The following is a 25,776-nucleotide window of genomic DNA, read 5'->3' on the forward strand; positions in this document are numbered from 1 at the left end:
ACAGTGCCTTCCCAGACCTTCCACCTTAGGTTCTGCTGCAAAAAAGCAACAGGTAAGCACAACCTAAGGAAGTATATAAATTAATATATTTCAGTACATTAATGTTGTCCCTGTGAGATCTTTGTGGTTGTGTATTGAAAAGCAATCTGCTGCTTCCCCAAATGCATTGTTACTCACGGTTCCATTTGAGTGGAAAATCTTAAGTTTTTAAACAACTGTTTATATTTCTAGGTCAATATGTATTTTTTTTCTTTTTTCTTTTTTTTTTTTAGAGAAGATTATTAGATTGCAGTAATTGAACTTGATCAGAAGAAGTAATTTTTGTTATTTTACCCAAATAGATAATTGTTGCAATTAAAGAATCAAAACCTTTAAAATGTGCAGGAATTGCTTTGGTTAGAAATGTCAACAGCCTTCACAAATGTTTTTTTTCTATAATAGGGCACTATTCCCACTTAATCCTTAAGATCTAAATGTAAAGAATGACTTCTTGTTGTTATCACTGAACTTGATAACTTGTCTTACAGTTATAGTGTGTTAGTGGAGTTTGCTTATACATACTTGACATGGTAGGAAAAGAGCTTGGAGTTTGAGATGAGTATGATTTAACTGAAAAAGCATGAGCACCAATTAACAGTACAGCAAATAATATTTTATCACTATAGCAGTCAGTGTATGCTGTTGCTTGATATTTTTAACTGAATTGCTGAATATTTTGATAGTATAAAATGTTAAATGTTTTACAGATGGTCTGGTACAGGTTTTTATTCTGAGCTTTTGTTGTTGGTTTTTTTAGCTTAACATAAAGCAGCATCTGTTTGGTTTTTTTGTTCATTATTCTGGTTCTAAAATGTGCTGCTCCTCTTTCAAAAGTCCTGCTTATCTGTACATCAAAGAAAAATATTCAAAAATACTGCCTTCATTTTCACACACAGTGCTGAAGATGCTGCAAGCACCAAATCATAGCTCATAGAATCAGGTCCTGAGATAGTTACTACCAGTAAAGAGGAATCCTTTGAGTGTATGCCATTGGTGAGCCGATGAGCATGGACCGTAGAAGGGCTCCATGTAGAAGGTAAAATTGGCAAAAGCATAACAGATTTGAAATGTATCCCATACATAATGATACAGGGTATAATTTTTGTTTTGATCACTTTTCATTCTTTAAAGTATTCTTTGTTTGACCATTAATGTTCCATAATCTGTTAAAGTTTTTTTAACTGTGATTTAATAATATAAACCATCTATTTTACTTTATATTCTTCTAAACAGTCAAGCTAATTTTTGAACTGAATTAATAGTTGTGCTTCAGTTTCTCAAGCCACTTAGTATTTCATCTGTAGCTTAACATGTAACTTTATTTTTGACGTGAGAAGAGGGTAGGTGTGTGTACCATTTGGATTTTGATACTGTGGATTTAGTGTGGGGGTGAGTCATTTGTTCACTTCCTTTTTCATGGTACTTTTTCCTTCAACTGTTACTATTAAAATACCTTGAACAGTCTTTCAGTTGCTAATTTAGCCTGTGGGAGGAGATAGAGAAGAAAAAGCCAGTGTATTGGGATGTTGCTAGTGTGTGGAAGGTGAGATGTCCTTCTGTGTAGCATTTTGGGTGTATTGGCTTCCAGCTTTCTCACTGCAGGGCTTACAGGCATGCTGGTTTGTGCAGAGCATGTGTTCCTTTTTCAACTCTTGTCTTCAAACTCAGAGTTCCTGGGACAACAGTAGCTTATTGGAGTTACCCCAGTAGCCAAAAAGATAACTGAACTTGCTTAGAAATGTAGGGAACTTATCCAAAAGGTGTCTTGAAATGTTTCCTGCTTACTGCACCCATCACTGCTTAGTGTCCCACAATGAATGTGAAGAGTAAGAAAAGTTTTAAAAGCAAGCATAATGTTCCAAGTAGGAAAAGAATTTTCATATCACTTTCTGCAGCCTGTACTTTATTAGGACATGGAATAAAATACCAGGTGGATGCTCTTTAGTATGGCTTAATTACTACGTCATCTGTTTCACTTGTCAGGCAGACAGGGTCACGATTCACTTGCACAGCCTATCTTGAAGTATTTCATCTTTATACTAGTGATATTTTATTGGATGGTAGAAACTGTTTCTCCCCATTTCTTTTCCAAAGTAATTCTTAAGTTTTCCATTGCATGCTAAAAGCTTTTCCATTTTGCTTTTTTTCCGGAAGTGGTGGGAGGAAGGGAGGACTGGGCTTTTCAGAAAGCATACAGTTGACAGGATTCCCTCTTCCCTAGTAATAGCTTATGAAACTCTTGTGTATGCACAAATATTTCTCTTGCGTGCATGTGAAATGCCTTTTCGTCCTGAGAAAAGTGTTCTCTGCAGAAACTACCCGTGTGTAAACAGAAGATTGGCTTTAAAAGGCAACTGTGATGGGAACAGTGTCTTAGGGAGATGCAGCTTGGACTTGAGGTAAATTGAATGCTTTACAAAAATGTGGTTTTGAGCTTGCATTGACATTGTATGTAATATGGGTACACATTAACTGTATAATGGTTTTTGTATGGTTTTTCTCAATAAATGTAAACTGATGAATAATAATAGCAATGGTTTTGTCTTTTTTTATGCTCCTATCCCTGCCTTTGTTACTTTGAAGTAACAGCTTCAGAGCAAAATTTTTGTAGCGGCCTGTACTTCTGTGAACATAATCCACAAAAAATGAAGTAAAATATTTGTGGTTATTAGAGTAAATACTAATTCAAGACACTATGCACCTCGTTACCCTTTTTTAATGAGGCCAAAGAGTGACTTGCAGCAGGTAACTGTACAAAGAAGGCAGATTCAGCCACAGTACTATACACGAGTACTTTAAAATGTGACCTTTTTTTGTAAAGTTACTCCTCCCAAAGCTTCATCTTTGGTTCAGATAGGTGTTAGCAGAGCAACATGAATGTTGATATCTGGAGGTCTTAGAGAAAAGTAGTACAGTAACCTTAAGTACTGTACAGTAGTACAGTAACCTTAAGAAAACAATGTTTATAGATGTGGCAATAAACTTACTGCATTGAGATTGAGAAAATAGGCGCTTCATGAAATATTCTTCTTAAGGCTTTTTTTCACCAGCTTCAAATATGAGCCAATCATAGATGTCACCACCTGTTTCAGTGTCATTTTACAAGCAAGTGTTGATACTTTGAAGATTACTACAAACCTAAAGGAGATTTTTATTTGAGATTATCAGCTGCATAGGTTAATTAGAGCAGAACATTTTCAATGCAAGCCCATTTTAAAACAAGTTATGCTGCTTGAAACAATGGTGAGCAGTCACGTCATCTTTTATTCTTTAAAAATAGTACACTTGGGTTCTTGAAAATCATCAGTAAGTATTTCCTTTGCCAGTTCAGTGCCTCTGGGATAAGGTAGAACAGCTTAAATATTCAGTGCTCATGCAGGATGCTCCAACAGAGTTACGCTACTACACAAGTTCCACATCGTGTATTCAGCTTTATTCTGTTACACAAGAGTTGGTCTTCAAATGCTGGAGCACTATGATAATACAGCTTTTTCCTTCAGTTGATCTTTCATACATTGATTTTTTTATTTTTAGCCTTTGATAGTAGTTTTTGCATTGAGTAGGGAATTCTCACAATTTGAAGGGTGTATTTTCATCTGATGCAGGAATGACAAGTTAATGCACATCCTTGCTTTCTTTAGTTGGCCCCATCAGAGAAAGGAGAGATGATGCAGTAAGAAAGTTGAGGGGGAAGAAAGATTCCAGCTAAAGTAGAGCATTAGTAGTCATCAGCTAGAAAACAGAAAAAGAGTTAAGAGAGACAGGAAGTTAGATTTTCATAACAGGAAAGATGCAAGAAGACTATCTGAGACAAGCATATTAAAATGCTAGCTCTTACTTTCAATGGTGAGAATACAGGTGCTAGCAGCTGAGCCTCTGTTGTTGACTGCTTTACACATATATTCCCCTTCATCTTCTGGGAAGGTTTCTGGCAGATAAAGGCAGTAGGTTTCTCCTCTTTCAATATATTGATAGTCCTCAGAGTCCTGCAACATTTCCCCTTCAAACCACCATGTAACTTCAGGTTTTGGTTCTCCAGTAATTTTAACTGTAAATCTCACTGGCTCGCCGTCAACAACTGATGTGTTTTTCAGTGACTTCTTGAACCAGGGAGCTCCAGATCGAGCTTGATCCTCATCTTCACAAGTAGAACCATTAATAATGCTTCCATCTTCTTCTTCTTCCTCTTCCCTTTTCTGTTTCAAAATAAGTCGATTTAAAACATTTAAAGTGACAATAGTACTATGACTGATATTGACACGTGTTTGATTACGCGGTACTGTGTTTCTGAGAAGAGGAAATTCCACATCTGTCCTCAATACATAGCAATGCACCCAAGCTGGGTATGCCACAGGCAGTAAAGTGCAATTTAATGAGGCTGGAATGTTGGTGTGAAATACAGGCATGAATGTCAATTCCATTTTCAGACTGTTCATGGGATGATACATACTCTGATAGATGTCAGCAGTGTCTCACACTCTTCTGCAAGTGTTGAGGTTGGATGGAGCTTTGAGCAGCCTGATTTAATGGGAGGTGTCCCTGCCTACCTCAGGGGAGTCAGAACTAGATGCTTTTAAGGTCCCTTCAACCCAAACCATTCTTTGATTCCATGGAGAGTATGTGCAAACACCAAAAGCAATTTTATATTATTTCAGCAATTCCTAGCACCTGCTAAAAGAAGCAAAACATTCATTTTGTATCTGGTAGTGTTGCCTACAGTGATAATTAGAAGCTAACTTAAATGACACAACTGGAGACAATTATTTTGCAGTTTATACCTTCTGTAATGCTGCATCGATTTCTTTTTGTTCAAACTGCATACGTAGTAATTTCTGTTCCTCAATCCTCCTCTGCTCCTCTTCTTCTCTGGCTCTTGCCATTTGCTCAAAACGAGCCTTCATGTTTACTTTGTGAGTAAACGGAGCCTCAGATTTCTTGGCTGGTCTCACATCTACGTCATCATCCTTGGGAAATAATAATTAAAAACAGGGCTTAACTATTATTTATTGCCTTAGACATATATGTGATAGCAAAACTAGTTTTGTGTTCCCAGAGGTTTTTTTAACTGAGCAGAGCCACATAGAGACCTGGTTTTTTTTCACAAGTTTGTCTGAGTGTAGGGTGAGTTTTGTAATAGTTCGTTCAAGGACAGGACAAGATTTTTGCAAAAGTAATTTAAAAAATTATATGTAAAAAAATATTCCTAAAGTTTTATTCATATAGAAGTAGAGCACTTCTTAGCAATTGTAAATCCTCAGTGACTGGAGTATTTTGCCGTGATGTTAGTGTGGGTTTAACACTAAAACAGTTGGCCTTATGAAAACAATGAGTGTCAGTCATTAAATTAAAAGCTCACAAATAGGACAGGCTTTGGGCTGATGCTGAAGTGACTCCTGTGGAGAAGATCCAGAATAAGGCTCAGGTCAGGCTTAGTACTGTTTTACATTTCATCACCAAAGTTCACACTGAGCTTATGGATTACAGACCACTTTGTCACTGATAGCTCCGTTTCTTGCGGCTTCCCCTCTGAAAAACTGAAGGTTCTGGTCTGAAGTACTGACAAATAGGAACTCTCTTCTGCTGTGTACCCTGAGGAGTGAGTGTACATCACAGAGACTTGATATTCAAATGGTATTGTTTGGATTTAGTAATTGAATTTTTTTATTCAATTCATGTATGAATGAATTAAGCGTGCAGAAGGAGAAGCAGTTCAAGTGATGATTAATAGGTAATTCTCAGCTATGGGTGTTTTAAGCCCTCAGACTGGCAGGTTTCAGGTTAAAATGCTGAATTGTAGGGCTTTGAGCAGAAAAGCAGACCTCTGCTTGACCGAATCACTGATAATAAGCTGGTGCTGTTTCTTTAAGGGATGCTGAGGTGTGATATCCTTGAGCATCCAAAGGAGGAAACAGGAAAGAGGGGAAAACATAATTTTGGAAACAGCAAAATTTGATGAAAGCATTGTCCACTCCTAGATCGTTAGTGTGCTGGTTAAGTAGATCATTAACATACACAGAATGCAACTTACCTCTTGAAATTTTTCAGCTTCCCTTTCTCTTATTTCTTCATCCATTGCTCTTCTCTTTGCTCGCTCTTCTTCAATCTTCTTCTGTATTTCTTCTTGAGACAGTTGTCCTATTTTTTCAAACTTGCTTTTTAAGTTCTTGGCCTGAATAGAACCGCTTCTTTTTAGCTTTATCAATTCTTCATATTCTTTGCTTAACTCGAAAGTCTCAGACTCTTCTTCCAGCTGTTCAAAAATTACAGAATGTGTAAGATGGAAAATGCCTTCATTATTTTTACTACCTATTCTCCCCCCAGATGATATAATTCAATACATTACAGTTCTGTTAGTTAATTGAAATCAGTACAGAGACCTCTCCCCTGTCATTTTTTTTCTTTGCTATCTCATGATGAATGCATTTGTATCATATCTCAACTACATACAGATTTTACAATATCTTGTTTGAATATGCCATTCGTTCAAGGGTTGTTGTCAATAAACTGCCCTTCTTGGAAGGGCAGAAAGAAGAAAATCAATACAAAAAACTTAACTGGAGTCCAAAATGCACCTCTTACTTGCTTGCAGTATAATATGAAGTAATCTCTAAAATACAGCTCTTTTGTTAAAATACTGCCTTTTTTGTCTTTTCCTAATTCAGTGAAAAAGTAAATGACATTTCAAGATGTCATGGCTGGAAAAGAAAGGGCAGTTGTGGATCCTGTAGTCAAACCACATGGGAAGCTGTAATTGCTGATATTTTTCTCCCTCCTTTTATGAACACTGATTGTAAAGATGTACATGCATTTTAGCTGGACGTCCCTGTCTCTCCCTGCTTCCCCAGGATTAGTTGAGAACATCACAAGCTAGAGCCTTTATTACCTGCTTGTGCTTTGCAACAAAAATAATAAAATAATAATTTAATGTTGTTCTCTAACATTCAAAAGGGAATTACAAAGGATTGCCACCCACGGCCACACTGAAGTAAAAAGTTCATCAATGTGATGTTTTAAAAATTTGGGATGTAAAGCAGATTTTCTGTGTGATTTTTAAAATCAACTGTGCCAGTCTTTATACCCTTGAAACACCAATTAGAAAAAATTTGAGCCCACTGTATTTTTCTCATTAGATAGCACAGTATTCCTCTAAGGAAAAGCAAGAATGTTGCCCTTTCTTACTTCTGTTTTTGTATTGTCTTTTGGGAACTAGATATTTCTGTTCTCCCAAGATTTTCAGAAATTACTGCAAAACCAAATTACAAATTTGTAACTGTACTTACTTCTAAGGTGGGAGTGGATAAACACATTTTCCTGATAGATTAATGATAAAAAATGTCGTTATACAAAATGTTTTACAAATAAGGTTTTCTATTTTCCTTTCCTTTCACATAATGTTGAATGTATTAACTTGAAACTTCTTTCAAAGGAATTTTCTTTACAGTCTTAAACTTTTAGTAATGAAGTGATACATTTTATTCAGAGCATGCTTAACATACAGTTTGATGTACAAACCTCTCCCATTTCTTGTCTCAGCTGTTGAAATTCTTGCCTTTCCATTTCCAACTTCTGCCTGCGCTCTTCCTCTGTGCGCCTCTTTTCTTCTTCCATTTTTTGTCTCAGCAACTCCTCAAAATTAATTTCCAGTTTACCAGGTATGAGAGATTCTTGAGAAAAGGTTTTAAACATTTCTGGTGATTCATCATCCAGCACCTGCTGGAAATTCAGAGCATTAATTATATCTGTGATGAAATCACAGCATTGTTCAGACACTTCTGGTACATAAAGACAAGCAGCTACTTTGTCACATCTGCCCCAGCACAGACAGGTGCAATGTGGGCATTCCTCTAATAGTGTGGGAGGGAGTGCTTTGGGGGTTTGTATTTAACTTTGGTTACAACACTAAACTTTTATAATGAAGATTAGGTGGTTTTATAAAATGCAGTATTTTCCTTCTGCAGTGGAGGATGCCCTCTAAATGCACCTTTAGGACCTGAAGCGATTCATTCTTATTTACTTCAGACAAAGTGTTTGTGTTTAAATGTCATTGCTCTTAATGCTGAAGTGCATTTACCAGTAATCTTTCTCTTAAGCAATCTGAATTATGTTTGTGTTCTAAAGCAGTATTAGTATTCCCAGTAAGGATAACTGAAGAGACCATTCAGAAGAAGCTCTTCTTTTTGCACAAATTGTTTATGTTATGTGGCCAGTTTATTGATTTATGCACCCACTGGCAAGGGTTTCCTCCTTTCCCTGTCCTTGTCTGGCTTCAGAGCAGGGTTAGGCCTGGTTGGCATTAGGAGCAGCTGGCCTATCTTTTAGACTAATCCATAAGATAGCAGGGCCTAGGAAAGGCACTATTCATTATTTCCAAAGCAGCAAATGCAAGAACTAATATTTTATCTGACTGAATTTGATTAAGTACTAAAATACTAAGCAGAACACTACAAAAGCAGCCAGTCGTGACAGTGAGTTATATGGGAATTTTAATGTAAGTTTATGAATAAGAATATATGTGCATGTAACTATATAAACTTACAGAGATTGTCTCAACAGGAATGTTCTGTCGGTAAAGCTGAGGTGAGGTCAGGCACTGGTCAGGTACTGAACTGGGGGGTGATGTGGCTTTTGGCACTGTTTAATCAGCACAAGTTTGAAAAGTCTTGTGGCAAACATGGGAGAGCCCAATGTGCCATAAGTTGTAGGCATTTCCAACAGCATAATCAGTCAAATGATAGCAATAATTAAAGAAGCAATATTTCCATTTGAGAAAGTGCTCTGACTATAAAGGGGCAGAGAACAGACATTTCTGTAAGAGCCTTTGGCACTACTTATATTTAATACTTCTTGGTGCCACTGTAACCCACACTTTTCTCTGCTGTTGGTTCCTACCACCCTCTTGACCTACTTTACCCACATCCTCTTTATTTGCCACAGATCTTTCAGTAGTTTTTTAGCCTGATCCCACTCATATTCTGCTATTCACTGCTCTTGACCTACTTTACCCACATCCTCTTTATTTGCCACAGATCTTTCAGTAGCTTTTAGCCCAATCCCACTCATATTCTGCTATTCACTACAGATTTTACTCAGATTTTCCCTCTAAGCTTACAACTGGACTTCAGCACCAGCATTGCTTCCATTCTTTGTTTTATGTAATATGAGCATATTTGTTGAAATTGTGTTATAGAGAAGTGAAGTCAAAAAACCAAAGCTGTGAGCTCCTCCCTACAGTGAAAACAGTGTCCCATAGATTTTAGAGGCTACTCATAACTAAATCAGCAAAGCAACATGAAAGTCTCATGCTGGTGGTGCATCAGTTCATAAGCTCATCACTTCAAGAAGATACCAAACCTAAGTGACCATGAGAAGCATCAATTCAGAATTTGCCCTCAAGAGTTTAAGAGCTGTGCATGCACTAGCAGCTGTCTCTATTTCCAGCTTACTGAGTTATGAAAAGACAGCCACCTTCTCCCTGGTTAAAAACCACAAAGATTTAGCCGAGTTGTGTGATGCACAAAGCCCCTGTGGTTAGTTCAGTAAATATTTTAGCCATGTTTTGTGAAATTAGGCCATACTTCTTTTTTTCTGCTAAGTGGAAATGGTTGGTAGTGAGAAACATTCCTGTAACAATCATGGTTTGCAGCATAGTCAACAGGAAAAAAATTTTTGTTTTGTTTTGGGTGGGGTTTTTTTGGTTTTTTGTTTGTTTGTTTGTTTGTTGCTAATACAGGGGTTTCTTTGCAGTCTCCATGAGAAAAAGATTGATGGGGATGAAAGACAACTGCTTCAGTGCAGAAGTGATCACACTGATGTTTTTTGGTTTTTTGTTTGTTTGTTTGTTTGTTTTTTGCTAATACAGGGGTTTCTTTGCAGTCTCCATGAGAAAAAGATTGATGGGGATGAAAGACAACTTCTGCACTTCAGTGCAGAAGTGATCACACTGATGCTGGGGAGCATGGAAATAGCACAAGGAAATGTGAAATAGGGAGATCCAAAAGGAGGTGGCATTTGTGTTTTCCAGCCACAATACTACCATTTCTGCCACTTCCAAAACTAAATTAAAATGAATGAACATTAAAAAGTTCCTGGAATAACAGTTTAATGTTCACTTTTACTGCCTTTGAAAGCAAGGACTGTTATATTTTGTACAATTTTAGGGCATATCTTCATTGCTGCTACATTTTGTAGCAGTGGGAAATAAGGAAAACAGAGGGTTGTTATATTCTGTTAGTAGTAGAAAACATAGTATTCATATTCAGGATGCTACTTATCAGAGAACTTTCAAGTGCATAAATGCTGAAAATATATTTCAGTATTTTTTTTAGTTACAGACCTCTTTCACTGTCTGCAAGTAGAGCAGTCACAGCGTCTGTGCTGCATCTGATGGATTACACCCTGTTTATCAGTGAGATTTTTCTTACCTTGACACTTGGTTTAGGTTCTTGTTACACTGAGGCAAAAAAAAAAAGAGTTCCTCAAGAAAGCAGGAAAAAACAGAAGCAGCACATACTTTCTGTGCTTCCTTTAGTTCTCTACTGCCTTTTCATAAAAAGTCTCCAGGAGCATTCTTTTGCTGGATTAAGGGTATTTTTAAGTGGCTTTAGGTTTTGTGTTCTGTCTTTGGAGATACAGACAGACACTATTTTTCAGTACAGTATCAAATATAAATTCACATTGTAGCTTCTCTAGGTAGTCTTTCAGCACAGGTCTTTGGCCCAGTTTCCAGGCAGAGGGGGCCCTGCTGGCAGTATCAGTACTCATACAAAGTTTTCATTTCTCTCCCAAGTATTGCTTTGAATGATTAAGAAAATGTTACTAGGCACACAGTTGGCCTTTCCCCATTCAGCCACAGAGGATGTAGGAAGATGCTACCAGATGCCTGGGTTATTCCACAGTTCTAGTCTGACAGGTCCTGCCCTCCCTTTTGAAACAAACACTACTTCATTCTAGTTTACATTTGTGTAATTTAATGCTGTATTTCCTGATATCCGCCAATAAAGTAACTGGTTTATGCCCACAAGCCTGGTGAATCTTGAAGTGGTTGGAATAACTATGAAGACCACAGTGAAAAGCTCTGTGGCCACTTTATTTTTTATTTTTAATATAAATAGTAGTTGCCAGCCTCTGAAATCAGGCACCTTTCTGTGCTTTCAGGTAGTGTATGGCAGTCCTAAGCCCCTGAAAATTTGTCTGCAGTTTAATCCTAACTCAAATTTTAGAAGTCCCTGCATATGACAGAAATCTGTGTTTGTCAAGGGAAGACAGTATTACAAAGTGTTCTAATGATAAACACCACAAGTTATTTTTTGTTTTTCTCTGAACAAGCATTAAAAACATCAAGTAGCAGAGTTCAACCTTTTAGTTTTTCCTCCCTGAAGAGCCACAGATGACTGGAAAAGTCATACTTGCAGTAAGCATTTTTCTACTATGCCATTAATTGTGCTTTAGTAGTAAGAGATGATTGGTGGAGACCCTGTAGAGGTAGGGGAATAAACTTGGAGCTGTAAAAGAATTTGCTCTTCCCAAAAAAACCCAGAACAATTAACCCTCCTTGTGGTAACATTTTGCTTCCCAAGTATATTGCATCTAATATAATAATACCCACTGGCTATGATACCTGGTTTTGACTAAATTATCTGAAATCCTCTCTAGGCTGGCTGTGAGGAGGGATTGTTCTCTGATGATTTTTGGTAAATGAACTTGACTAGTTTACCCCATTACCTTATAATAAATAGTAAGATGAACTAATTAATGAAGGAATTGAAGCATGTATTCCTAACTTTATTTAAATGTTTTTCCCAGAGTTTCTTTCCAGATTGGGATTTAGGTAAAAATTAAATTCTGTGCTAAACCAAAATGCCATACCATGTTCTTCCTTGCTTCAGCAAATGCTCTTTTCTCCTCTTCTATGCGTCGTCGTGCATCCTCTTCTGCTTTCCTCTTTTCCTCTTCTCTCCTCTGTCTTTCTATCTCCTCAAAACTGAGTCTGAGTTTACCAGGGCGGAATTCTTTAACAGCATTTTCAGATTCTTCATCACCACCTTCATTTATCTTAAGAGAATAGGGAGAGGAAAACATAGGAAGCATTTACCCAAACCAAAAAAGGTATTCTTTATAGCAAATAAATATTCCATTCCTTTCTGATTTTTTAAAAGTACTGTTTTCTCCTTGGGGGAAAAAATGCATCAAGACTTAGGTTCCTGTAAGAAACATTTTAATCTTTGTTCTAGCCAGGGGAGCGAGAAAAGAAATTTTCAGTATCCTACATGTGGCTTTTATAATTTTTAAGAATGTGTTGGGTGTGTAATTCAAAGAACAATGTGTTACCAGGAAGAGGCTGAACAGTTAAGTACATACTTTATGGTTGTTGGATCATTTACTGTAAATCACTCTCTATTCTATTTATTTACATCATTTTCATAGATGTTTATACCATCAAGTCTTTTTGTTTGTATAGAAATTGCTTTCATCAGTGCACCACTTAAAGAAATGCTGTACAGTCTTATAGCAAAACTGCATCAGTTAGCATTTTGGTATTATTCCAGACTGAAGTGTTTGTTTCTTTTGTTTTTAGACATTTAATCACCACTGAAGAAAAGGAATTGAGATACTCTGATCTCCTTGCTATAGCTTCTCTCCAGGGAACACTTACATGCTAAGAGAAGCCTGTGGTTTGCAAGCTGCAATCAAGAACACCTTTCAGAGGACATCCCAGAGTACTTTATCTGTTCATGGAGGAAGTGGACTGGGAGCTGTCAGAGTACTGATAATCCAGATCTCTATACTGTGAGCAGCCCTGGGACTGGTATGTGGGGTAGCCCATTAAGGGAATTAGAAAAATCTTTATTTGAAATTTGTAAGGCAAAAGAAATTTGAAGAATTTAAGGAAATTAACGGCTGTATTCTTAAGAAAAATGTTTACTTCAAAATTTGACAACCACTGGTCAGCAGGTACAGCTTCATGTTAAAAAAAGTCTTTTGATGTGGAGAATTTGTAAATTATTTCATAAAGCTTGATAAATGCATAAGCATAAGGAAAGGAGATGTGAAGTAATCTTCAGTTAGAACACCTAAGTGACTTCATGGAGTTCACTCTCCTTCAGTTTCTTCACTCTTCTCCTTCACTACAATCCCTTCCTCCAAACAAAGAAGAAAAATGTGCATTATTGACATAATAGCAAGGTTATTGGTGTGAAACAACAGTGATTTATTGGAGGTGGAAATTAAAAAGTAAGCTACAATTTGGGTATCTGCCTAAACCTAGAACTCTCAGTGTGGACCAGTTGGGAATTTGTGTGTTACAGCTTTCTAGAAGTTCTGCATTGTTGGTTTTGTTTAAGTTTGTTTCTGTAGAATATAAATGTCTTGAATATTTTTGAAATATAATCAAAATAGTGATCTAGAGCTGTTTTTCCAAGACTGTTCATGTATAATTGTACTCTGTTAAAGCTAGCAAATTCCTTTAAATAATATTTTCCAAGTTTTTATGGAAGATTAAAATCTCATTTCTTGTTAATTCTGTTTGTATGTGAATTTTGTATGTGAACTAAGAAAGTCATAGTGATCATGACTATACAGGGGAAAAGTACTCAAATACAGAACTCTAAAAATGCTGTTGGAAATGGAGTGTGGAAAAATAAGGAAATACAGAACTAAACTATCTGGTTATCTTAGGATTATACCGAGTGTAGGATTCCTTCAGTATGATCAAAGAACAAACTATAGTGAGTTCTGTTTATAGCTGATCTAACTCTGACTTATGATAAAGAACACATATGAAGGCAGTTTTCCAAGTAATATAAAACAGGATCTTTGGCTGCATTTCTGATAATTTGGGGGACTTCCTCTAGTAATTTATAATATGTTGTTGTTGTTTATATCAGTACATAAAAAAGAGCCGATCTGCCTTTCTTTTTTTGCCTTTCTTCGTGAGAGGAGAGTTGTAACTGATGTATATTTCTGTCATATTTACAAATAAACACGGGGATAAGAAACAGCATTCTGTTACTAGGGAATGTTTGCATCAAAAACCAGTTACTGAGCCATCTGCAGCACTACTTCAGAAGAAAACAGACAGCCACTCATCTTCTTGGAGGCTTACAGCTTAAGATACTACAAAGTGTAGATTAGAAAATCAATTAAGTTGCTGGCAAAATCAGAACACCTGTTATTTTTTTGGTTTACTAAAAGAATGTCTAAAGCATTATGCCAGTGTGATTACTGAGTTAGAGCAAAGGTCAAAAATGTCTTTCAAAAACTCATTTCCAGACTCTGAGCAGCTTGAAATAAAGATAAGGAATAAAAAAGAGAAGAATCACATACAGGAAAGAATGTGCAAATTGTGTACCAACATGGACAAAACGTGTGCTTACCATTCTCTGCCTGGCTTCTTCAAAGGCACGTTTTTCCTCTTCCAAACGCTGCCTTGCTTCTTCCTCTGCTTGCCTCCTTTGATTCTCCTGTCTCTGTCTTTCCAGTTCTTCAAATGTGACTTTCAGCTTACCAGGAGACAGAGGCTCTTGAGTTTCACTGTTTTCATTTTCACCCTGTGTAAGAAAAATGAAGCAGTTATATCTTAAGGCAATAAATATCTATTATATGGGTATTTTTGGATGACTGGTTTACCTGGACAGATGAAAGGCACTTGGGTTCCTTAAGGAGTTGGTTTTGTTCCTCATATTTTAGCTTCATTTCTTCATCCTGTGTCTTTCTTTGTTCTGCTCTCTCCTTTCCTGTGTTCTCAGAGATTGTTTTCATCTTCCCAGATGTCCTGGTGCTTTTTACAGGCACTACTGTAACTAGCAGTGAATCATCCCCTTCCTGTCCAAAAAGATATTTATTGCATTTTCATGAAACTTGACTTCTAGGTAGACTCATTTCTTAATGAACCTGCTGTTTAACCTGTGTGCACCAAAGCTTCCAAAAGATTTACTTGTATTGAATATTTCCCACAAGAATAAATCCACCTGCCTGTGGCAGTCACTAGTTTCTTTCAAACTTCTTAATTTCTTTATAGATTTTCATTAACTATTAGCCATAAAAACTCAAGCATTGGCAAAGAACAAGTGTAATTTTGAATACACAACAATTATAACCACACTCTACTTCCAGTTTTATATTTATTATGTAAATGATAATAAACTGCAGCTGGAATAAGCCAATAGCTCAACACAGAAATATGTAATTTGTCATTTCTAATATATAATTTGTCAGGTACAGTAATTGTTTCTTGAAGGATGTTGCTGCTTCAGCTCTTAATTTTAAAACATATTTGCCAAAATATAATTTACCCATACTTTTCCCTCCTGTCAAATAAGTTAAAACTGATAAATTTGCAGGTTTTGTTTTTTCTTTCCAAAACTGTAGTAGGAGTGTGATTTTCTTGTGTTAGTGAAAGACAACAGGACCTTTGGACCCAGCTTTTTGAAATGAAACATTTATTTGCAAGACTTAAAAGCAAAGCCCATATGGTATATTAGTAAAAAAAAATAACAAAGTTGACTGAGTGAGGTGTTCAATCATCTGTATATTGTCAGAATCCCCCTTTAATTTCAAGTTTAAGGCAAAGAGCTTTTAAGATAATTCTTTGCAAAGCCAGAGGACTTAAAAGAATCATTCCTAATATATATAAAATAATTCTGGTGGCTTTGAATATTTACATATTAGATGTTTTTAACTAACCACAAAGTATTCATAGTCCAGGCTCTGTTTCAGACTTCAATATATTGACTTCAAGTACAGAGATAGTTCCAGATATGCTAAACATTTGTTAGCTCCTTGGTTCAACTTTAATTAGGTATTTCTGTACTGTTTTCTAAGTTTTCCCAACCCAAATTACAATAATAAAACAAAGTGAAAAAAAAATGTAGGTGAACATTTCTTTAAAAAAATCTAGTTACCTCAGCTGCTGATTCAGTTCCCGTATTGTTAAAGTCATCAATCTATTAAATGAGAATTTCATATGATTACATTAATTTGGCTCTTTGCCTTAGAGTTGCAAACATAGAACTGGAAATGCTTTTTGTATCAGTGGTATGTATGTAGCACATAAATTCACCAAGGTGGTAATGACCGAGGCTCTGTTGGAATACTTCAGATAGGTCAGCTTGTCGAGGAAGAAGCAACAAGACATAAAACATCCTACACAAGGTCTGCTAAAGCATTCTCAACACAGTGCTGAACCAGGAAAATACTTGAGATGTCCATTCTTCATTTAAACATTCCAGAATCATATAAAAAAAATTAAAAATCTAAAGCTAAATCATTGATCATTTCTGATTCAAGTGACATTGTCTTCCCCTCAGCTCCTGAATAAAGCCTAATGCTGTGCTTGCTTCCTATGCTGTGCTTATGTTATGGCCTAAAACTGACATACTTTTAAAAATTCTACATTTCTGCCTTGCAGGGTAGATTAAATATATGTTAGATACAATGCAAATTAAAAGCAAGGTTTTAACAATGTTAGAAAATCTAGTAGAAAAGACTATGGAAAAACTGACTTCTCCTATAGCACTGCTTTTAATTTCTTACAACAAATTCAAACCTAAATGAAGTACTACTACCATTTGGTTAAATAGAAATTTGCATGTTTTTAGTCTATCATTTAAATGCTTATTCTCACTGCAGTATTTACAACACTGAAGAAAACTTGCAAAAGGAATTAAGTTTGATATCCCTTCACAAAATTCTACAAAAAACAGAATTTGCTTTATTGGCATCAATAAAAGTTGGAGACTTCATATATTTTATAAATATATGTATGTGATGATGATTCACAAAATGGCAAAGGAATAAAACGTGACCTGGATGTTCATGATTTTCATGATTTATTATTTTTACTGCATTAGTGTTGTCTCATTTTTACCTTTCACTGACATTTTTTACTACTTCTTGCTTGCCTTAGTTCATGTATTACTGAGCTCTATTCACTAACTTACAAGGAGAGGTTGTCTAAAGTAAGAGTTGATAAAATACAAGAAACATTTTCAAATCAGTTTAGTAAACTTATATGCATATGATACCAAAATTTGTGCCTGGTTCCTACCAGGTTTATGCCTGCCCAGTTTCATCTGCAATTCAGCTTGGGAGCTTACATGAAAATTGTTACTGTAAAGAAATGAAGACTGTCTGAACATGATATCTCACTTCCACCCCACTGAGCATCTCCCATGTAAATCTCTACTATGAGAACTCTTAAGATCAAATCTTTCTGATCAACACAAAACATTTTTAGTGTTTGTTGTTCACAGTTACATTCTGACTGTTGTGGTCAGATAAACATACCTCCTGTGCCTTTTTTGCCAATTCTCTTTGAATTTTTCTTTTCTCAATCATATCTTGTTCAATTCTGCGCTTTCTTTCTTCTTCTGTTCTTTTTCTTTCTTCTTCTTGTCTTTGCTTCTCCATTTCTTCAAATTTGCCTTTAACAGTTCCTGTGGACATGAAATGCACAGCTCAGCAGTTCCATCTAACAGAATTCCAGGGAATTCTGTGGCCTTTAAAGTCAGGCCTCTCTTACCCATGAGCTTTGGAACATAACCCTTTTCTGTTTTAGATTGTTTGGTGTCATCATCTTCATCAGATCCAAGCAGTTCTTTCATCTAGTTGATGAAACAGAAAGTAAATTGTCTTTATAACTTAAAAGAAATCCCAGTATTATTGTCTTCAAATAATATGAATAGATTTTCAGATATTATATTAAATATTATAACACAAAATATTAGCAAAGAAAATAACCTCCTGCTTTCTCCTGTTCCATTCTCTCTCTCTAACATATTGTTCTTTTCTTCTTTGTTTTTCATCTCTAGATCTCCTTTGATTTCTTTCTTCCCTTGCTTTCTGCATAGCTTCAAATTTATCCTTTACATCCCCCTTGTGAAGCTTGGGCACATAGGACTTTTGGACGGGTTTAGATGAAGAAAGCAGAATCTTGGTGAAGATATAGAAGAAATGAAGATAAGAAAAAGAAAATTGAAACAGATGGACAGAAATATTCTGATAGATTGGATTAGAAAGAATGTAAGAACATAAAACAGAAGTGCAGTTGATATTATGAACTTCATGCCATGAGCCATCATCAGTTAAGCATCATTGTATTTGTTCATAAATAGTAATAAATATTAAAATATCCAAAACAACATTCAGCATTATATTAAACTATTAAATTAGATACAGATTTATATTATTACTTTCAATCTTAAGCAAAGAGACTCTCTGCCCCTAACATTTAAAAGAGATATAAAGACATAGATACATAATACAATACATATGAGAGTTTTTCTGGAACACTTCAAAAGCCATCTATAGTTTTTAAATAAACAGCAATATTTCTTAATTTAAAATTTGCAATATTCTTACTTTTTCAATACCTAGAAAAAAACAGGAGCCCAGAGATTTTATGTTACAAAGTGCAAAGATCACTGGACCATCAGGGCTCTGATGCTGATACAGCAAATGGACACTTCTTTGCCAGTGATTACTCTGTGGGTGTCCAAACACCAAAGATTCCCACTTTCAGAACTACTGTGAAGTTTTGTCTTTTTACAGTGATGACAACAGGAATGTTCTCAATAAAGTAATACTGAGAAAACTGGGAAAAAACATGCTTTGTTTAATATTTTTCCACCTACATCAGAAGTTTTTGTTCCTGCAACTCAGTAAGTCTATGTAGAAGAGGAAATATTTGAAATAGCCTAGTATGTTTACATTTTAGCATCAGATGTAAATGTTACCCAGAATTTCACCACCAACATATAAACCTTCTTCATATTTCACCCTCCTCCTTCATGTTTTTCTAATAAGAACACAGTTCACAGATTCCATCAAATCTTAAGCTACTTAACAAATACCCTTTCATTGTTTAAAAATAATGGCAATACCAGCAGACTTCCAGCATAATTCTCTTTTACAATTATTTGTAATTATTACTTTTGCAAGCATCAGTTGCAAATTATTACATTGCCTTGATTACTTTAAAATTGGTACATACCTCGGTTTTCTGTGCAATGTCATTCATGGTTACTGTATTGTGCTCTGCACCTTGTATGTTTAAGATGGCTTTCAGTTTCTACCTGAAAGAAAGTAGTTGTAGTTGTAGTTACATTCCTTTCTTTTCCTTTTAAATGATGCTTTAACCATCTTCCTGTAAATAAGTTTGCATAGGCTGAAACTGACGTATCACAATTTCACTTGGTCCGCTGGGGCTTTTGAAGACATGAATAGGTTCTAAGTATGCCACAGTAATTAAAAGAACAAGCTTATGATTCACTATTCATGCTCATAACTCCTCTATATAGTCCTAGATATTGGGTTCTAATTTCCATTTTAACAAAACAAACATCCCGGAGCCAAACTCCGGCTGCCCGTGCTGCTCGTTGCCAAACCGCTGCTCCCGGCAGCACAAGGAGCATCCCGCAGCTCCGGGCTGTGGGATCCCCGCTCCCCGAGCCGCTGCGCTGCCTCTGTGCGGCTGCGGGAGGAGAGGAGGGCTGGGGGAACCCTGCTGCCACCGGCGCGGCCGCATCTCCAAACCGCTGCTCCCGGCAGCACAAGGAGCATCCCGCAGCTCCGGGCTGTGGCTGCGGGATCCCCGCTCCCCGAGCCGCTGCGCTGCCTCTGTGCGGCTGCGGGAGGAGAGGAGGGCTGGGGGAACCCTGCTGCTACCGGCACGGCTGCATCTGCGGCCCCTCACCCAGCGCACGGGTACAAAGAATGCCGTCCCTTCCCCTAGGGCTGTTCTCCAGGGAAAAGTAGTGGCAAAAACGATGAAATGGGATAGGTAAGGCAAATCCAGATAAAGCATTTGTATAATTGCCTGGAGAAGAGGAGGCTGAGAGGTGACCTTACTGCTCTCTACAACTTCTAGAAGGGAGGTTGTACACAGGTGGGGTCGGTCTCTTCCACCGGGCAGCAAATGACAGAAGCAGAGGACACAGGCTCGAGCTACGTCAGGGAAGGTACAGGTTGGATATTAGGAAAAAATTTTTCACCGAAAAAATAATAAAGTACTGCAATGCTCTTCCCAGAGAGGTGGTAGAATAATCCACCACATCTGGATGTATTTAAAAAAAGGCTGGACATGGCACTTGGTGCTATAGTCTAGATTCTGAGTTGAGGTGTTAGGACGTAGGTTGGACTCGATGATCTTAGAGGTCTCTTCCAACCTCATTATTCTGTGATTCTGTAACAATTTAGTTGTGGTCTGGAAATTACATAGCATTTTTTAGAAGAAAATAGTTAGAAATTTTACAGTACACTGTATACTAGGAAGCAAACAGAAAGGCACTTTCTCTTCTTTTTGTCTTCTTTTCAGCTTCAGGTCTATCACAGCTCGTGGGAGGAAGGAAATCATGATGTGACTCCAGTGCTACTGCTGTCTGTATTGTATTGATCCTCTGAGTCCCAGGAAAGCCTAAACTCAGTGTGCCAAACATGGTGCAAATAAGGGGCTCAAAGATTTTAAGCAAAAATGCTGGAAAAGCAGCTTACCGCTGGAAGGGACTTCACACTTGTGGTTTAGAGGAGCTGAAGTCAGGGATTTTCATGATACAGAAAGTTAAGCTCTTATTTTTCAAATTCTTTTGAAAATAATTCATATTAAGAGTTGTTTTCATGTAAACTTCAAAAATACACCAACATCACCAGTGCTCACTGGCACTGCTGTAGCTACACAAAAGGAATGGGATTCTTAGAGATCCTGGGATGTTTTTCCCAATGAAAGCAGTCACAACATATGAAACGAGCATTTAGCTACCAATGCTTGCCCTGATTTACAAATTCTAAGCTCTTCAAATTTGGCTTGAACAGAGATGTTCTGGAGAGCACTTTGGTGCTCCCTTTCAACCGGTTAGTACAGAAAGTCACACCACCCTCACCCCAGTCCTTCATTTGTAGACTGATAGGAATCCAAGGCATTTCAGTTTCTCACTTGTGAGCACATGAACATAGAATCACTAAGTGGCAGTTCCTATGGAGATTGTTTCAGTAGAATGTTGGAATTGTGTGGAGTCTAGAAAGGCAGATAATTGCATCAGCATTCTGTAGCCCCAGGGTCCCTATAGGCTTTGCCATCCATTTGTACACTGTGCAGGATTTTCACAGCTCTGTAAGCTTTAGCTGACTTCTATGCATGTAATTAAAATCTGCACTGTTATCAGTATAACCCTAAAACTACTTCAGATCTTTTAACTTCCTCATTTCTATAAGCAGGTCTTAGAGAAAATTCTCTGTTCTCTTCTTTTGCTACTCTGCTCCTTTAATGGCTCCTTCCCCACCTGAGCTGGCAACTTTAGCCTTGTAGTTAACAAACAGGAACCCACCAGAAAACAAAGGAATGTCATGAATTGGTGCAATCCTTGCACTGGAGTAACCTGGGACACAGAGACCTTTTACCCTTGACATGGTACTGGAGCAGAGAAGACTCAAAGACAATCTGTCACAAGAAATTCCATCTCACCTCAACACCTCAAGGTAACGTTACCACTAAGCTTGACCACAGCAATGTACCCCATGGACAAGGCTTCATCCTAAAGCCATTTGAAAACTGACTATTCCAAAGTCTGGTTTATTATGTGCAATCAATTGTAAGAAGAAGATGATGTTCCTGAGTCAAGACTTTCTCTTGAACCTTTCTGATAGCTCCAATTACCTGAACCCCTTGACAGTGGGATAACAAAGCTGAAATTTTCCTTAGCAGTGTGAATGTTGGAAGAAATCTTTGCAAATTCCTGCTGTCTGAATTTCCAAAATAGTGCCAGTCCAACAGGTTGTGGGCCTTGAAGTTGGCAGATATGTTTCTGCCATTTGGAATACTGCCATATCTGCTATTACTTTAGGCTACTTTCCAGTTCATAGGCATCACTAACTCTAATATGTTTGAAGGTTAGCCAGCTGGCTCTAAGGCATTTTGCCTCTGCAAGTCATCCTACCTCCACCTCTGATGCTAAAAGATATTGATATAAAGCACCAGCACACTGCTAAACATGATACCACCCATGTGTGCACTTCCATCCCTCTCCAGCACACTGCTAAACATGATACCACCCATCCCTCTGCATGGCCATTAAACCTTGAGCAGGATGAGCAGCTGGACCCTGCCTTGGGCAGCCCTCAGGGCAGATGAGTAATTTCCAATAAAGACAATCAAAATACTGAAGTAAAAAAAAGAAGCACTCCTTGAGTTTTGGGTCTGTGAGGCCGTGACCACGGCTTCAGAAGCTCCTTTGCATCTGCCTCACCTTCAGGAGAGGCTCAGTCAATGAACTGCTGCTGAGAACACCCAAGGAGCTCCTGACACCTACAAACCATGGAAGAGCAGAGCCTTCCTCACCTGCCAATAGCTTTGCAGAAGTATGCAGTAATAGATTTTCCAACCCAAGAAACCTTGACCTACTAATTCCCTTTTGAGATGAACTAGTTATATTAAATTGTGCATTTACATGTATGTATTCTTGTTTTGTATTTTCCCAGAGTTCATCTAATAAACGCAATTCTTAATTTTTGAGGTAATATGAGTCTGCCTGTTGAGTTGCTTACTTCAGAAACTGTTTATCCTATTACAAAGCTCTCCAATCTTAATATTCAGTCTCATATTTTCTTTTCTTTCCCAAGATCAACATACCTTAGCAGAAGCTGTAAGAGCTCCTCATTGAAGCTTCCCATTCAAAAAAATCCCAGATGATAATTTTGAACATCACCATGATCAAAAACCAAGTTTGTTACCCTTTGTTCACCCAGTCTCATCCCTCCAGCATTCACCTGAAAATACTGTAATTTTTTTTTTCTCTCCACATTTTATCTTTCCTACAATTAAATGACATATCTTTGATAAAGTTAGTCTGGTGTTATGAGTTTTATACTGAAAGTACCAGACTGCAGGGTCCCTTTGAAAAGTCCACTCCTCAAGAAAAACTTAACCTGCACCCAGTTGGGACCCAGATAGTCCTAACTCTGGAATTGGAAATGATTAGTTGTGATCATAGCACTGTTTCAACTTTTCATGCAGCCTCCCTAAAATCTTACTTTGGGCAAAAAAAGTGAAAAAAGAAAACCATTAAGGGGACACTGAAAGTTTGATGGCTCACAAGTCCCAAAATCTATCTCCTTAAATTTAATTAATTTCCATTTCTGAAAGCAGATCATAGTCCTCAATTGATAAAAAAAAAAAATTGTGCAGCTTTAACCAGATTAAAAAAAACCTTCCCATAAATAAAAAAAAATTGCTTTCTTCTAAAAAATTCTTGTTTTTCAAGGGCTTGATAAACATCCTCACAAAGACATGAGACACAAAAAATACCATCATTTCCCTGATCTGAACAGCACTCTACAACAGGAGTATGAAGCCAGGACATAAAAAAAGGTCCAGTTCCTCTGTGATTTCTCCTCTCAAAGGGCCCCCTGAGCTCCTCCTGGGTACTGTGAGTCATAAATAAGCCCTTCATGGCACAGTCTAAGTTACATTTACCATCTGTCTCCTCTTTGTGATCTGCTTGCAGGGAAGTCTCCATTATATAAGAAAACCAAACTGTGAGAGTTGGAAACTCACTGCTTGCAGCCAAAGCATGAAACAGAGGCAAATACAGTCCACAGCACTGAAATATTTAATGAAATATTAAACAGGACTGGACAGAGGAGGTGAGGTGGTCATCATTTATGTCCTGCCTGTAACTGCTCTGGAATGACACTACCAGTTGTTGTACCAAATTACAGATACTGAAGTAGGTACTAAAATTATCCTGCACAGGGGAAGGTCCTGAGCTGGCATCAACCATCAGCTCCACTGAAGCCAGTGAGTTATGACAATTAATACCAGCTGTCTAAACTTCTCACTTTGTATAAATACACAAAATGCAAAACTACTTCCACTCACTTGCATTTTCTTCATTAAGTCTTCATAATAAAAGACCAGAATGCTTACCAACAAGTGACCCAGATAATTTTACAATCTTTTCCTCAGTCTTTGAATTTATCACTCTTCAACATCTATTGAGAGTCTTATTGTGTTGTAGAATACTCCTTGCAGACAAGGTGTTGTTTATAAAAACATATGTATTATAAAGGATGCCTAGGTTTTATACAGCTATAAACACTCCTAAAGCAGCAGTGCATTCAGCCCAACTGTTAAAAAAATGGGATCACCCTTCTCTGTACAAAAGATCTGTTGATTCCTTACTCTCTTCTACTATTATAGGGTACACAGGCTTCTAGAGCAAACACAGTGGGGATTCAGAGACTGCTCTGGTAGTGGGGAAGTCCTGCTGGGATCTTCTGGCCCATGATTTCATGTTCCATGGTATCTGCTGATCCTAGTGGAAACAGCAGTAAATTGTGAACTGAGGTCCCCAAGAGAAAAACCAGGATATTTTGCCCCATGCCACAGTTCCTCCCTTCCCCGCAGTGTCACGGCAGCTGAAGATGAACCATGTGCTTTGTTGGCTTCAGTGACAGGACTTCAGAGATCAAGGTAACACAAATACTGGCCATGAGGTGCTATTGCAATTTGTATCTTCCCTGCTGACAGGACACAGCCCTTCTGCCTCTTCTCAGAAACGCTCTTGGCCAGCTCAGACTGAAGCAGGGGTGGTCACCCACAGTGGCCATGGCCTGAGCTCTGCCTCTGCCCCAAAGGAGTCTCCAGGGCTTCCTAGAGACACGCTGCTGCTTCCCTTTGAGCAGCCCTAAAAAGCTGCATCATGTGTACCACCTTCACCTGAGCAGGAGCAGCTGCCCCCAGTGCACAGCCAGGGTCACTCCCATTGCCTCCTGCCCCGCTCTCCCAGCGCCATGGCTTTGCCCACTGCCTCCCCACAGCCCGCTTGACCACGGCACTGATCCTCCTTAAAGGAGGAGCTGGATAACCACATGAATGCTTGCCTGGCTTCTTCCCCCACTGCCTCCCCACAGCCCGCTTGACCACGGCGCTGATCCTCCTTAAAGGAGGAGCTGGATAACCAATGCTTGCCTGGCTTCTTCCACTGAGAAAACTACTCCTCTAATACATTCCGAATGCAGTCAAAGTATTCCTTACTAACGTCTTAAGCCATCTACCCAGCTCTTGTATTTCACCAGACTGTGCCTTCTACATAGACCAGTCATATTCTCATGCTTCTGCATGCTCCTTAGATGATACAGTTAGCCCTCCTACAGGACTAATTATAATTCATAATTTCGTTCAATTGGACAATTTTCTAGGAGATCTAATGTCTCTTAAGATCTGGGATCTAAGGATAAGAGAACAGTGTTTTCTACCATGCAACTATTTGCTGATTAATTTTCGAAATTATAACATGCTTCATTAAACATGCTTTTTTCGATATTTGTTGGCTTAAAAGAAGCCCTTATTTGCCTAAAACAAAGGTGATAATAACTAATTTGCAAGCTGTCACAGGAGCCAAATAATTTCTTCCGAGCCGCTCTGTTTTACAGCCATCAGCTCAGAGTGAAGCAGAAGCAATGGGCGCACTCAGTACACCCTCACTGCTGAAGACCACACCAACAAAACTGAACTCCGCGCCTAGAGACGCACGGCTCCTGAAAACCGGGGATTTACGGGATTTTCAGCGAACTTTTAAGAGCCGCACATCACTCACCGCGGGTCCCTCACGGCAGGGCGGGACGGCCCTCCCGGGCTCCGCGTCCCCGGGGCCGCCTCACGGGGCCGGGCCGGGCGGGCAGAGCCCCGCGCGCGGCGGCGGCTTCGGTTAAACCGCTGCGACCGCGCCGGCCCCGGGGTTGTTGTTT

General features: G+C 38.1%; 2 protein-coding genes across 20 annotated transcripts in view; one reads left to right on the plus strand and one right to left on the minus strand.

Annotated features, from left to right (window-relative positions):
* Positions 1–13,300, plus strand: part of FUBP1 (far upstream element binding protein 1) — a 33,985-nt gene extending 20,685 nt beyond the window's left edge. For 3 of the 11 annotated variants that reach the window (XM_039711783.1, XM_039711787.1, XM_039711791.1), the window contains 2 exons: positions 5–52; positions 12,614–13,300. In XM_039711783.1, coding sequence (XP_039567717.1) covers positions 5–52; positions 12,614–12,631 — 66 coding nt within the window. In that variant the 3' untranslated portion in view covers positions 12,632–13,300. Of the gene's footprint in view, positions 1–4; positions 2,568–12,613 lie in introns of those variants that run through there. The other 8 variants (XR_005627712.1, XM_039711784.1, XR_005627710.1 and 5 more) reach the window with 7 other exon arrangements.
* Positions 3,284–25,776, minus strand: part of NEXN (nexilin F-actin binding protein) — a 23,117-nt gene continuing 624 nt past the window's right edge. Inside the window, exons 1-14 of one of the 9 annotated variants that reach the window (XM_039711773.1) lie at positions 25,626–25,755; positions 19,028–19,109; positions 17,776–17,967; positions 17,558–17,639; positions 17,323–17,471; positions 15,939–15,980; positions 14,665–14,859; positions 14,412–14,585; positions 11,905–12,090; positions 7,552–7,752; positions 6,068–6,289; positions 4,818–5,003; positions 3,878–4,235; positions 3,284–3,771 (exon numbers count right to left, since the gene is read on the minus strand). In XM_039711773.1, coding sequence (XP_039567707.1) covers positions 3,758–3,771; positions 3,878–4,235; positions 4,818–5,003; positions 6,068–6,289; positions 7,552–7,752; positions 11,905–12,090; positions 14,412–14,585; positions 14,665–14,859; positions 15,939–15,980; positions 17,323–17,471; positions 17,558–17,639; positions 17,776–17,967; positions 19,028–19,054 — 2,028 coding nt within the window. In that variant the 5' untranslated portion in view covers positions 19,055–19,109; positions 25,626–25,755 and the 3' untranslated portion in view covers positions 3,284–3,757. Of the gene's footprint in view, positions 3,772–3,866; positions 4,236–4,817; positions 5,004–6,067; positions 6,290–7,551; positions 7,753–11,904; positions 12,091–14,411; positions 14,586–14,664; positions 14,860–15,938; positions 15,981–17,322; positions 17,472–17,557; positions 17,640–17,775; positions 17,968–19,027; positions 19,110–25,625; positions 25,761–25,776 lie in introns of those variants that run through there. The other 8 variants (XM_039711776.1, XM_039711774.1, XM_039711780.1 and 5 more) reach the window with 8 other exon arrangements.

The sequence above is a fragment of the Passer montanus genome, unplaced genomic scaffold (genome assembly GCF_014805655.1).
Source record: "Passer montanus isolate IOZ18808 unplaced genomic scaffold, ASM1480565v1 scaffold25, whole genome shotgun sequence".
Taxonomy (NCBI): Eukaryota; Metazoa; Chordata; class Aves; order Passeriformes; family Passeridae; genus Passer; species Passer montanus.